General features: G+C 34.4%; 2 protein-coding genes across 4 annotated transcripts in view; one reads left to right on the top strand and one right to left on the bottom strand.

Annotated features, from left to right (window-relative positions):
* Window positions 1–3,791, bottom strand: part of LOC117342264 (inactive ubiquitin carboxyl-terminal hydrolase MINDY-4B-like) — a 41,118-nt gene extending 37,327 nt beyond the window's left edge. For all 3 annotated transcript variants that reach the window (XM_033904352.1, XM_033904355.1, XM_033904353.1), the window contains exons 1-2: window positions 3,676–3,791; window positions 791–1,040 (exon numbers count right to left, since the gene is read on the bottom strand). In XM_033904352.1, coding sequence (XP_033760243.1) covers window positions 791–943 — 153 coding nt within the window. In that variant the 5' untranslated portion in view covers window positions 944–1,040; window positions 3,676–3,791. The remainder of the gene's footprint in view (window positions 1–790; window positions 1,041–3,675) is intronic.
* Window positions 3,792–7,055: 3,264 nt separating this feature from the next.
* The window catches only part of LOC117342788 (aminopeptidase NAALADL1-like), a 58,708-nt gene continuing 51,566 nt past the window's right edge, over window positions 7,056–14,197 (top strand). Inside the window, exon 1 of the mRNA XM_033905048.1 lies at window positions 7,056–7,501. Within this exon, the coding sequence (XP_033760939.1) occupies window positions 7,149–7,501 (353 nt within the window). The 5' untranslated portion in view covers window positions 7,056–7,148. The remainder of the gene's footprint in view (window positions 7,502–14,197) is intronic.

Raw genomic sequence — 14,197 nt, 5'->3', positions numbered from 1 at the left:
AGTACACACGACATCCTGTATACATTATAGAGTACACATGACATCCTGTATACATTATAGAGTACACATGACATCCTGTATACATTATAGAGTACACATGACATCCTGTATACATTATAGAGTACACATGACATCCTGTATACATTATAGAGTACACATGACATCCTGTATACATTATAGAATACACATGACATCCTGTATACATTATAGAGTACACATGACATCCTGTATACATTATAGAGTACACATGACATCCTGTATACATTATATAGTACATGTGACATCCTGTATTTTTGTATTACTTGCCAGTTCATTGAAAGGGTACAGCCACAGTATCCCCCAATTTGTGGTGTTACAGTGAGAAGCCCATCTGTGGAATTTGAGTTTTTTTTAATTTGTCTGATAACTCGTAGATAATAGCTTTAAACCATTCTTTGCCTGATGGAACCACATCTTTATTGTTTTGAGGGAACACCCAAAAAAATGGAACTTTCTGGGGTTTTTCAGTGATTTTTCAGGGTTAGTTATAGAAATAAGATGTTTTTAGTTTAAATTATTTATTTCGATTTTTGTGTATTGTAATTACAGAGAGGGCATTCATCTCGGAATCTTTTGTGGGACCGAATTGTGTTCAGTGGTACCGCCTTAAAAGCACACTGGTAATGATAAGGAGTATAGGGTATGTCCACATTGTCTATATACTGGTATTCAGATTTATCAAATATACATGATGTGTGGCAATATGTTACACACAATATTCTCATGACAATACATGTCTTTCCATGCTCACCTTGTCACTATCCATACCAAAGCCATTGTCCAGTATCTTGAGCAATCTGTCGAGTTTTTCACGTTCATATCCAGTCGGGGTGAGACCAAGATTGTTGGTTTCTTTGGAACTACTAGCATCATTCGTTTTTATATCGGTGTCAGCTTGCGCCATTTTGAAGTCTTATAGAATACAGTAAGCAAGGCACGTTGTTGACATTTAAATTTTGGCACTAGGGAATACTGTCTTTGAATTACTAAGACTGCTGCATCTGTAAAAATAATTACATATTGTTTAATATTAGAACATAGATTTATAGTCTACATTTTAGAATTATTTTTAGTGGAGAAATGAGGGCCTTAAGGCAGTTCCAAACTTCCTCAGGCAGGTTTTCAACTTTTTTAGGTAGACAGGTGGGAGAATGGTTTTGGGTAGCTATATACATACATATAACTGGTAGTTGTAGCAGAAAAGGTCAATTTTGTCAAATACTTCTCTGCTATACAACTGTAGCTATGGAGTTGAGGGAAATAAATATCTATTTAATTTAATATTTTCATGAACTTTTTGTTTTCTGAAGATCCAGAATTTACAGAAGATCACCCTCTTTCAGTTAAATTCAAAACTCAGGTTTCTTTCATGTGACCTTTATTTAAATTAGTACAAATAACATGTTATTGGAAAAAGTTGATCCAACCCAGTAATCAAATGGATGCTATCTAGTAAATTATACCAGAGACATATATACAGAGATTGGCAGCTCTCTATTTGCCCTTGTGTTTACATAGTGGCCCCTGACCTTCCCACAATCCTTTGCGGTCACTCGGTTCAGTCTTCACTAGACGCCATATTGGAGAAAACTTGAAAACCAGACACATAATTATCGATAATTTCTATTTAGAATCATCACCAAGATCCAATTATGTGCGTTAATTTTATTAATATCAAAGTGCAGAAGTGTCATCAATATGAAATATATCACAATTTGCTGTCCAAGTGTTTGTATTTTGAGTATGAAAGTCAAGCACAACGCAGGAAAGATCGGCGGGAATCTCCAATTTTCGAAAAGTCCCTATGGGGTTTTCGAGAATACGGATAAATGACAACAATGTGCATGATAATCAAGACCACATTCCATAAGTATGATAGTTTTTGGTTAATGTGGTAACTTTTGTAGTGGCCTAGATAAAACGATGTGCTTTATGTGTGCGTTTAAAATTGACGATGTTTTGGTCTGACGTAATGGCTGCTTAATTACAAAACTTGGACATGTCGATAAGACCCAATAGATTTTAGAAAATACGGATAAATGGCAACAATGTGCATGATCAATAAGACTATATCCCAGAAGTATGATAGTTTTTGGTTAATGTGGTAACTTTTGTAGTGGCCTAAATAAAACGATGTGCTTTTTGTGTGCGTTTAAAATTGACGATGTTTTGGTCTGACGTAATGGCTGCTTAATTACAAAACTTGGACATGTCGATAAGACCCAATAGATTTTAGAAAATACGGATAAATGGCAACAATGTGCATGATCAATAAGACTATATCCCAGAAGTATGATAGTTTTTGGTTAATGTGGTAACTTTTGTACTGGCCTAAATAAAACGATGTGCTTTTTGTGTGCGTTTAAAATTGACGATGTTTTGGTCTGACATAATGGCTGCTTAATTACAAAACTTGGACATGTCGATAAGACCCAATGGATTTTAGAAAATACGGATAAATGGCAACAATGTGCATGATCAATAAGACTATATCCCAGAAGTTTGATAGTTTTTGGTTAATGTGGTAACTTTTGTACTGGCCTAAATAAAACGATGTGCTTTTTGTGTGCGTTTAAAATTGACGATGTTTTGGTCTGAGGTAATGGCTGCTTAATTACAAACTTGGACATGTCGAAGAGGACCAAATGGATTTTCGAAAATACGGATAAATGACAACAATGTGCATGATCAATAAGACTATATCCCATAAGTTTGATAGTTTTTGGTTAATGTGGTAACTTTTGTAGTGGCCAAAATAAAACGATGTGCTTTCTGTGTTTATTTAAAATGACGATGTTTTGGTCTGACGTAATGGCGGATTAACCAGAACATGTCGAATAAGTTCCAATACATCGATACACACATGCGCAAAGCCCGATTTACCTGCGCTCGCGTGTGTTTGATAGGAGACAGGACGCTCTCGATAAGGGATATGCTTGAGTGGTCACGAATAAAGGGAGCCACTACGTGTACGGGGAAATAGCGATGTTACTTATCTCTCTGTATATATGTCTCTGATTATACGCTCTTTCTGTAACAATCAATCTGATATGTATTAATTTCTCTGTGACTGTTCTGTAATCCGTTCAACTTCAAGTCTGACATGAACATTATATTAAGCTTTTAAAACTTTTTTTATTACATGTGGTATTTATATAGGCCAGGCTTCAGAGATATTGACTATTTTTTTCATGTTGGTGTTTAACATCCTGCTCCTAGGGATAATCACGGTGGACAGCTGTCGATCAGACAATATCAGAAGTAACAAATCCGTTCTAATATTTGACCGTGTACTTTTGGCAAAGTTCTCAAATCAGCTGTTCCGATTGGCGAGCCTCCATTAACCAGGTATGATTCGACAAACGATATCTTCTGATAACAGCTAGTGTTACGATAGTCTAAATATTATAACATAGTTATCAAAAGTTTACATGTAAAGTTAATAAACTAGTCGTAGCTTTAATAACATAGAAGAGTAGTACACATACTCTTTTTTATAATATATACGACCCAACCACATAAATGGAAGGCTACCAATTACTGATTAGTGAAGGTGATATTTGTTGATATAAATTGTAACATTTACTAGAGTTGAGTACGAGTCGTGGCTAGTTTAGAGCTCTATTTTTGTCTTACCTTACGGATGGTTTGTCCCCTTATGACTTAAATTTGGCATATTTGGCACGTGTCATACTCCCGTCTATAAACATTGAGGAGGTGGAGCTCTGAGCAAGCACCTGTCATAAATCCACCCATAATGCCATGTAATTGACGGTAACCACAGACGCCACGTGAAGGGGAGTAACTCTCACATCGGATCATTGACTACCATTGAGTACAATTAAATCGGAAAGTTCTTCATTTTTCAATCCATCTAATTTAGATCTTATTTGTAGACTGATCTGGACATTTCGTAGGACAATTTGTTTCAATTATTCAACAATTTGTTTGTTGTTTGAAATTCCACGTACCATCATTCAATGTTGAATAAACATGAATATCCTCATCTTATTCAATATTCAACGTCCGTTCAAACTTTGAATAGTAACAAACTGTATAAATGTATGCAATCTTAAGAGTGAATGTGTGTATTGATATCTCCGAACAATAACGGACATACTCATGAATTTGGAAATTGGATTCAATATATCTTTGACAGTTTATAGAATCAATGCTCAATATTTTTAACATCTTCCATCAATGCAAAATTTCAAAAATCTGTTTGAATCTGTTTGTCAGCAACACATAATTTATATAATAATATAGCTATATATATGATTTAGAATGCAACTGTCATGGTAAAGAGCTGGTTAATAATACCGTATATATCAGTTAAAATAACGGCCATTTACTGTATGATAAAGACTTTTCACGGTATCACGGATGCTGAATGGCATAAAGAACACATTCTTACATTTTCGCAAGAAGAAGAGTGTATTTATTTATTCGTGTATTTATTCATTATTTATTTATCTATTTATTTACGAAATCGTAAAATACAAAATTTATTTTCAGTTTTCGTCTTTCGTCATGTAAGAGGAACAACTCTTGTTTCCTTTACTGCAGTTGATAAAATGTACATGAAATTAAGAAAAGTATCTTAGTTAATTAGTTAGTTGGCTGGTTGTTTAGTCAGTTGGTTGGATCGTTAATCTGGCTGGTTGGTTAGTCAGTTGGTTGGATCGTTAACCTGGCTGGTTGGTTAGTTAATTGGTTGTTCCGTTAATCTGGCTGGTTGTTTAGTCAGTTGGTTGGATCGTTAACCTGGCTGGTTGGTTAGTTAATTGGTTGGTCCGTTAATCTGGCTGGTTGGTTAGTTAATTGGTTGGTCCGTTAATCTGGCTGGTTGGTTAGTTAATTGGTTGGTCCGTTAATCTGGCTGGTTGGTTAGTTAATTGGTTGGTCCGTTAATCTGGCTGGTTGGTTAGTTAATTGGTTGGTTAGTTAATCTCTGGCTGAATGGCGTACATGCCACGTCATGGGTTGATGATAGTATCCGAGTGATATTTATAGCTTCCGAGATACATCACCAATAAGCTATGAAATTAATGCATTTGTGTATTTTGATAAAAATAATCATAAATGAAATAAGCATGGAAAAATAGTCCTAAAATTCTCAAATAATGCACGTGTAAAATAGAACTCAGACTCTGGCGCCGACGTTCTTCACGAGGTCAGATACAGGGGATCTATGTAGGCAGAGACCTATAATAGAAGGCTAAATAGGTGTCTGATGTAGGTAACGTATCTAACCATTTGGCGGAATAAAAAAATACACGAGTTTGTGATTCTATTTCTCACATAACTTGTAAGCATCAAACAATTTCCGACAATAGGACAATGTCAACCCGATGATACGACTGGATCAAATGACAGTTTAAATCAGACATGAGTGTGATCATTATTATTATTTATTGTCAAATATGGCGAGGAAGAAGGGCATCAATCGTTTTATAACAATCACAAGTTTATCAAAAGAACAATCCTAAGGTCACTAAGTGTGGTATGACATATGGACCGTGGGCTAGGAATGTACCAGATCCGTGTGGGTCATCACCATGAAGAAAGGAAATGTGACCATATTGGACCGGTTAGTTCTAGGGGGAAAAGCGGTAACGATTTAAAAAACTAAAAGTACCCTATCTCAGATTTTCGGTCACACCCAGTTGAGTGTAATAAGATAGATTCCTAAAAGGTTCTTGCACAAAGAAATGTTGTAACTTTAAAATGGTCAAGGGGCGAAGTGGTAGCGCACTTGCCTTTCACCATCTGCATGGGTTCGATTCCCCGTCGGGGTTTATTCCGATTTCCTCCAACAGAAAGAACAAGAGAGATATTACAATGGTTAGAATTCTAACACTCTCCTCGTGCAAGGACACTATATTATGATAAATTCTGTTTTCCCTTTTACTAATGGATTCTTTTCATTCATCTTTTGTATATGCCGATTAAATATATTAACTCCTCAGTTTATTAAAATAAAATATTGCTGATCTAGGTTTACATCGTGTATGTTCCTATTTAAATATTTTTGTGTTGTTTTTGTTTAAGTGCATTATATGTCTGTGCTTTCTTTTTGGTGGTTTTTCATTGAAAAATGTAAAACTTTTTTCTTTTGTAAGTGTTCTTTCTGGGTTTTTTTTTCATCATGTTTTGCTCTGTGTGTGTGTTTCTGTTTTTGGTCCATGATTAGAATAGAGATTAACATTAACATGCTAGATTATCATTATGTCAATCAGTGTACTTACAACAACATACATGTCCTAATTTAATATTTAAGTACAATATATATTGCATGCCTTTATATTTATGATGTATTTCTTGTCTTTTTGATGTATTGTATATATGTTTTGTGTAATTAATTTTGAAAATGAATAAAAAAAAAAAAAAAAAAATAAGAATGACTAATGTGAAGTGATCAATTGTAAAAAATGGTTTTTGTTTTTGTTTTGTTGTTGTTGTTTTTTTTTACGAAATCTGACAAACTAGGGATAAATGGAATTTGGAAAGCCTCGCCGATAGCCTTTGGCAAGAGGTGCGCTCATGGCATTGAAAAGGTGAGTATAAAGCCAGACACTTTATTATTATTACCTTATAACAATCAATTATGATAACAAGAAAAATATAATTGATTCACAAACACCATCAGGAATTCTATATAAATATATCAAATGTCTTAATTAAATCGTACGTTTTCCATAAGTCAGAGACGTGTATATCAGATATCTGATATACATGTCTCTGCATAAGTACAATGTGTTAAGTATATGTTAAAATAATTTAAGGTCGTGTTAACGTTATTTTGAACACATTCAAGTATTTCGAACAAAATTCTGTTTCTCTGCCTGAGGGTATACTTAATTGTTAGGTCAGTATGACCGGGTACTCCAGTTGTATGACATTACGTAATCTGACGCTATACCGCTGTGAGGGAATCCTGTTGAGTACAATGCGTACTACGTCACAATTCATCCGATAGGTGGTGTTTTTCTATTTTGAGACCACCCCCGAAACTTACGGACTGTTCAGGTAAACGCTTTGAAGACAGCGACAGGTGAGGGGGTTTTGGTGAGGTGTTTTCACTTCGCCGAATTTAATCAAATCTGAAAATGGCGACGCCGAAGTCGCCAGCAAAATTTCGCTCTTGGAGTTCGATGGATTCCATCGACCCAGCTGATATTCGTCGACTGTATGACCCGGAATCGTCGTCAAAGTCATCGTCGGTGCGATGTGTGAGCACATGGATGTTTTCATTGCTTATTTTGGGATCGACTGTCTTATTTCTGATAGGTTTACTGGTCGGATACTACGTGAGAGAAAGTCAGAACTTAGACACTGATGGGAGTATCGCACATTGTTTTTATGGCGAGAGAAGTGATGGCTTTTCACAAGAACAAGTCGACTCGGCACACGAAAATATCATGTATTTACTGTCATCCGAAAATATCAAGACATTGAAAAGGTGAGTATTTAAATTTGACATTTAAAAAGAAGACACAATTTCGGAAAGTTTTTGTTTTAAATGATCTGTAACAACAGCTGAACAAACTGACATTTAAAAGATTAGATCAAAATTTTAATTGACAATGAGTCAATGACGTGGGCAATGTTTTATTTTTTCGGAAGATAAAAAAAACATTGTATCAAATTTGATGTTATGTCTTTATAAGTTACCCGTTTGACAATGTTTTATTTTGTTGGAAGTTATAAAACATTGTATCAATTTCGATGTTTAGTCTATACAAGTCAGCTTGACAATGTTTTGACAATTTAAGATATTTTATCTTTGTTAAATTTTGTGTCAAAATATTGACTTATATTGATGAATTGAATTTGTTTAAATTTGTGTTAAAATGTTCATGAAAATTGACAAATTAAAGTTTTAATCAAATGAAATTTTTTCAATTTTCAAATTAAAGATTTCAGTACCAAAATTTTATTGTATATGACATTTGTGCAATCATTATGTGATAACTTGTTCTGATATCTTGTCAAAAGCATAAAACAATTGAAATATTCAAAATAAATATATATTATGGAATTAGCCCGAGTTTCATCTGGCTAATATATAGATATATCTATTAATATTGTCCCTGATATTTGAAACAAGCATCTGATATGTGGTATTTGTTGTGTCATCGTGTAAATGGCCAATCACACTGAAGTGATGATAGAGAGTACTGACAGAATTTGTAATGATGTTTAATATTTAATGGTAGCCAGGTGAGGTCTGGTCACGACACCTTTGTATGACATCTGTCATGTATTCTGTAATCACAGTACAGGTATCACGCTGACAGTGTCACCATAGTATCTCACCATTCAAATGTTCCATACAGAGGTACCTGTTCACTGTATATGACCACTTGTAGGTTGTAAACCAATAACTAACTAATTAATATATAACTAGGTATTTTACTCGTTTTTCAAAGTTTCAGTGAATTTTCACGAATACTTTAAAAATAAAATAAAAATCAACATCTATAACGATAATCCAAGATCCATGTTTATTGAGTGAGAGACCCTCACTGGAACAAACGGGACAATAGAAAGATACAAAAAACAAATCCAATTTAGTAACACTGAAAATATTTCAATTCCAGAATTAAAACAATTACCAAGAATTTATTTATCACACGACAACCTTAAAATAAAAATGAAAAACTTAAGTTATTGTTTTGGTGTTTGAGGAAAACTTCAGATATTCACTTTATTTGTCACCATTTATCAGGACTTGTAGATAATATAAAAAGATGATATTTGGATATGAATATATACAGACTAGGAGGCTAGACTAAGAGGCTTCAGGCCTGCATCCATCTTGATCATATCATCGTATATATCATACTTATGAAGATAAAAATCCATGGCATCAATAGATTTGTAAACTTGCCCTTTTCCTAAACCTGTTGTAAATCTGTACATATGCTGACCTTGAGGTTGTTACTTTCCCCAAATCCTCATTCTGATCACCTGCTCCGAATACATTTGGGGGAATTAACCATGAACGATTCCATTTCTGTGAACATCCATGCCACATTAAACAACACAGCGATGAACCAGTTACAACTTCCAATCATACTACAAACTGGAAAAGATAGGAATATACTATTAGACCAACTCTTTGCCTCGACACCACTCGGGAGTAATGTCCAAGGGTAATTGTTGTATCTTACTAGATATACCAACTCTTTACCATGACAGCACTAGGGAGCAATGTCCAAGGGTAATTGTTGTATCCTACTAGATACACCAACTCTTTACCCTGACACCACTCGGGAGTAATGTCCAAGGGTAACTGTTGTATCCTACTAGTTACACCAACCCTTTACCATGACACCACTAGGGAGCAATATGTCCAAGGGTAACTGTTGAATCCTACTAGATACACCAACTCTTTACCGTGACACCACTAGGGAGCAATGTCCAAGGGTAATTGTTGTATCCTAGCTATAGATACACCAACTCTTTACCATGACACCGCTAGGGAGCAATGTCCAAGGGTACTTGTTGTATCTTACTAGTTACACCAACCCTTTACCATGACACCACTAGGGAGCAATGTCCAAGTGTAATTGTTGTATCCTACTAGGTACACCAACTCTTTACCATGACACCACTCGGGAGTAATGTCCAAGGGTAATTGTTGTATCCCACTAGATACACCAACTCTTTACCATGACACCACTAGGGAGCAATGTCCAAGGGTAATTATTGTATCCTACTAGATACACCAACTCTTTACCATGACACCACTAGGGAGCAATGTCCAAGGGTAATTGTATCCTAGCTACTATAGATACACCAACTCTTTACCATGACACCACTAGGGAGCAATGTCCAAGGGTAATTGTTGTATCCTACTAGATACACCAACACTTTACCATGACACCACTAGGGAGCAATGCCCAAGGGTAATTGTATCCTCAGTCAGTCATATTAATTATGTAAAAGTGTTCATGACATTGTTTTTCAGATTGAAAATTATAATAAGCACTAGATTACGAGGTGAAAATGACCCTACAGTATATGTACTAATCAGACAGGTGCAGCCTTAATTGATTAATATTTGTATTCATACATGTTTTTGTCAATTAAGACCCGCCTCTCTCTGTGAATCACCGTTCATTTGTAATACTAGAAGGGATTTAATAGACATGTATATATGACAGGAAACTACCTGTCAACAATTTGTATTATAAATAAAATCTTAGTCAATAATAATAATAATGTGAAAGAAATCACGCTTTGAAATTATTAACAATTATTTTTTTTACGTAAAAGAAAGAATTGTTCGTCCACCTGCAGCCAATAAAATAAAATTTTGAAATTCAGTTCCGAGGTAATCACTGGTAATTGCCTAGAATGGAGTTTAGCACCCACTAATTCTTCTGGTCAGGTCAGGATAGAGTTACGGAAGAGTGACAAATTGTGACTGCCCCTCCTATCGCTGGACAAAGGGAGACGATTTATAGCATGTACAGGGGACAATATCCAGTACTACCTACTTATTACAGAGAACTGATAATTTTAACGGATGTCACTTTCCGCTTTGTGTCTCTTTCACTTGGTTCAACTTGCTTGACCTTTATGACATTTAATTGTATATTGCTACTGTAGATAAGCGATAAATGCTTTAGCACAAACAAGATAGCCTTGTTTCAAAATTTTAAAGGAGCACATATGCATGCAGTCACCGATTACTACGAAGCTGTACCTGTAAAACAGAAAGTCATTCTGTATGTCCAGGCATTTTGTAACAGTCTTATTCTATACCTTTCACTTATCACAAGTTAAACAACTTGATTTGTTGTTTCCAAATATTTTAAGTAAGTATCTTGACTTCAAAGTTACAATTTGCTTTGTGTGATATTGTCTTTTTGATCTTTAGCGCAGAATCTGAGAAAAGAAAATTGTACAATATTTCAAAATTAAGTCAAAAATTTTCATCTGATTAAGCCTGATGCATGCTTTTCAATCTTTGTGTTACAAAGTGTTAAATTCAGTTCTAATATATCTTTAAAGGGTTTTTTAGGTTCTTTTGTTTATGGGGCTGAAACATCAAAGCCATAGATGATGGAGACATGGTTGGTTTCAATGATGAGATAATAAAGCCACCAAGGTGTGATGGAATTTATTTTAGGAGAAGTGTTAAAAGCTGGGCACATTGTCAGTTGATTCTGCTTAAGGAAACAAGTTTTCCTTGATCGACCAGAAGCTGACAATATAGGTCCGCCCCTCTTGTGGTACAAAGGGTTTCTCCTTTGATTGCCTACAATAAAGGTCCGGCCCCTCAGCTTTGATGACATTGAAGCACAAAACAGACAGCTGTTGATCCTGGTACAAATTCCCCAAATCTGGTGCCACCTTTTCCACAAAGTTGTTTTTTCATAGATAATAAGACTTAAAGATAGTCACTTTTTTTCTGTTTGAATTTGACTGCAAGTATTGGGCTTATTATTAAAATGTAGCTGTGTAATGTATCGGCTGAGGAACCTCTCATTGTACTGTATTGTAATTCTAGTTTCCCAGAATCCAGATTTAATTATTTTCTACACTGTTATTGCCGTAAAGAAAAGTTAATGACTATCATTTAATCCAACCCCGCAAAAGCCCACAAAATAATCTCAGCCATATTATAGCATTCTGGAAAACTTAATTATTGATAGTCTTGTTTTTGGAATTGGAATTGTCAGTTTCAGCTCCTGTTCGTCCTTTCAGCATTGAAGGAGCGACAGAGCTTTTTTTTTTCTGACGAAAAATGTCTCCTTGTCATTATAGAATGGGTTTGGGTTAAATTTAAGTCTGAAGATGAATTAAGGAAGAAGATATCGATACCCAAAATACTGTGAATTATGTCACTATTGTTCAAATCCTCGTGAGATATGCTTTGAAGTACTCATAACTATAGAATAACTATGAAAACACTGACTGGAACAATTACGAAAATAGAAATAGTGAGGATATAGCGTGTTAAATCCCGGATCTTGGTGTAATTAGTAAATACGTACCTAATGGGTATCATGCATATGTACGATAGCCCTCGTAATTATATCAGGACTTTGGTGATACAATTATATACCTGTAATCTTTTTCTTGGAGGAGAAATTCAGGCTTGTTGATCATTTAGGGTGAAAATGTTGACAAATCTTTACAAGAATTTTATTTAACAGATAATAGACATTGTCATGTAAAAATGGCAAGTATTTAGATCAGATCCATGCAATCGTGATCAATCAAAGGTGAGTTTATTAAGATTTAAAGGGACTATGAATATGTTGCTAATTACATAGACCAATATACCTGGTAATTTTACTCAACTTCAATCACATTCCAGAAGTGCATTGTTTTTCAGTGTGAAAGTTCAGAAAATTGGAAGTTAAAAATATCCTGTGGCATGTTACAATTGTGGGATATTAAAACAATATCACTGGTGAATATTGTAGAATATATTCTTATAAAATATCAAAAAATTAATTTTGTAACTTGATTGAATTAAAGTTGAATTAATGAGGAGTGCATTTAAAGTTGAATTAATGAGGAGTACATTAAAAGTTAAATTGACGACAGGAGTACATTTAAAGTTGAATTGAAGTCAGGAGTGTATTAAAAGTTGAATTGACAAGAAGTGCTTATTAGCTTGACTGTGGTATATATTGGCAATTATTTAAAATTCTTAGTTGTATTTATAAGTAATACTCCAATGTGAATTAATCTGCCTACCTTTCCTAATCCGAATCATTTTAATTGTTACAATTTTATAAATGATTGGTTTGTTTGAATGAAATGTAATTTGAAATATTAACACACGTAGCAGTGGAATTTAGCCTCTGGCCATTTACCATACATGTTTGTATGCCAGATGGAATATAATTTGTTAAATTACACGTATCACTGCGGTTAACCTTTGATCGCTAGCCATATCACACACATCACAGGTCATAGATAATGTAAATTATTGTTTGTGTTTGATTAAACAAGATTAATTATGATTGGTTATTATAATAATGTATACAGAAGTATCCTAATCATCCATGATAACAATCCTATTAAACAATTTAAAGTGTTAGCATAGTAAATATAAGTTTAGAGTTTTAATGAATTATTCAAAAATTACTACGACTATTTTGTTTTTTTCTTTATGTAGAAATTGTAAACAGGTTTGGAATTGTCCGGACAGCTCAGGATATCGTATTCTGCGATCATTATCTGTTTAACATGGCTAATTAAACAATGACATATATTTCCACAAGAATGAGCGTGCTGATAATGTTCCACTAATTTGCGTTATAAGATGTACACTAATGTGCTATACAACTTGTACTTTAACACAATGTTGTGGCTGGGCTTGATAATTACTTTATTTTGCCTTGTTTACATGAACTTTGATTATAAAATATGACATTAACCTTGATCTCAATGTTTGATTTTTAAAAAAAATGTCTAAAACAATAAGACAGTAATACAGGTCGGCCCCTCTTGTGGTACAGACTGGGTTTCTCTTTTAATTGCCTGCAATAAGGGTCCTCGGCCTTGATAACACTGTTTTTAATTTTGATTTTTTACTGCATTAAGACTGATTATTTTTCTTCAGATAATTTGATATCATAAAAATCAAACTAGGAAAAAGGAAGCAGGAAAAGAAAATGAATATCACAAATGTTGAGCATATAATTGATTGATAATTTTATACCTACATACAGTATACATATTATATATACAGTACAAGCATTTCAATTCAAAACTGAAATATTTACATGTAGATATACAGATGTACATGTATATATATTTTAATTTTTACCTAGAATCTTTATATCGGGCGATCAAAAGGAAAGTATGTGTGAACATGGTTTATTGAGCTGAGTAATAGAAAAAATCTGTGGTCTCATTGACAGGATTAAGTTAGTTATAGAGTTTACACCGAAACATCTGATCTGTTTGGAATTCGCACATGTTTCAATAAAGTTTGTTACTTTCATTGTGGAGTCATGTTGACATTGTAAAACTCCACCTGCTGCCGGGGAGTCACCCAGATCAACCCCAGATCTGTTTACTTAAACTTTAACAAGGATTCACTGCATGTCCTGGCTCAACAAGGTGCCCTGCCCCTAAATCACAGTCAGGGCTACTGTACAAACACACAGGCCAGATGGTGTCT

Source organism: Pecten maximus, chromosome 14, assembly GCF_902652985.1.
Source record: "Pecten maximus chromosome 14, xPecMax1.1, whole genome shotgun sequence".
Taxonomy (NCBI): domain Eukaryota; kingdom Metazoa; phylum Mollusca; class Bivalvia; order Pectinida; family Pectinidae; genus Pecten; species Pecten maximus.
This window is presented reverse-complemented; position numbering and strand designations above follow the sequence as displayed.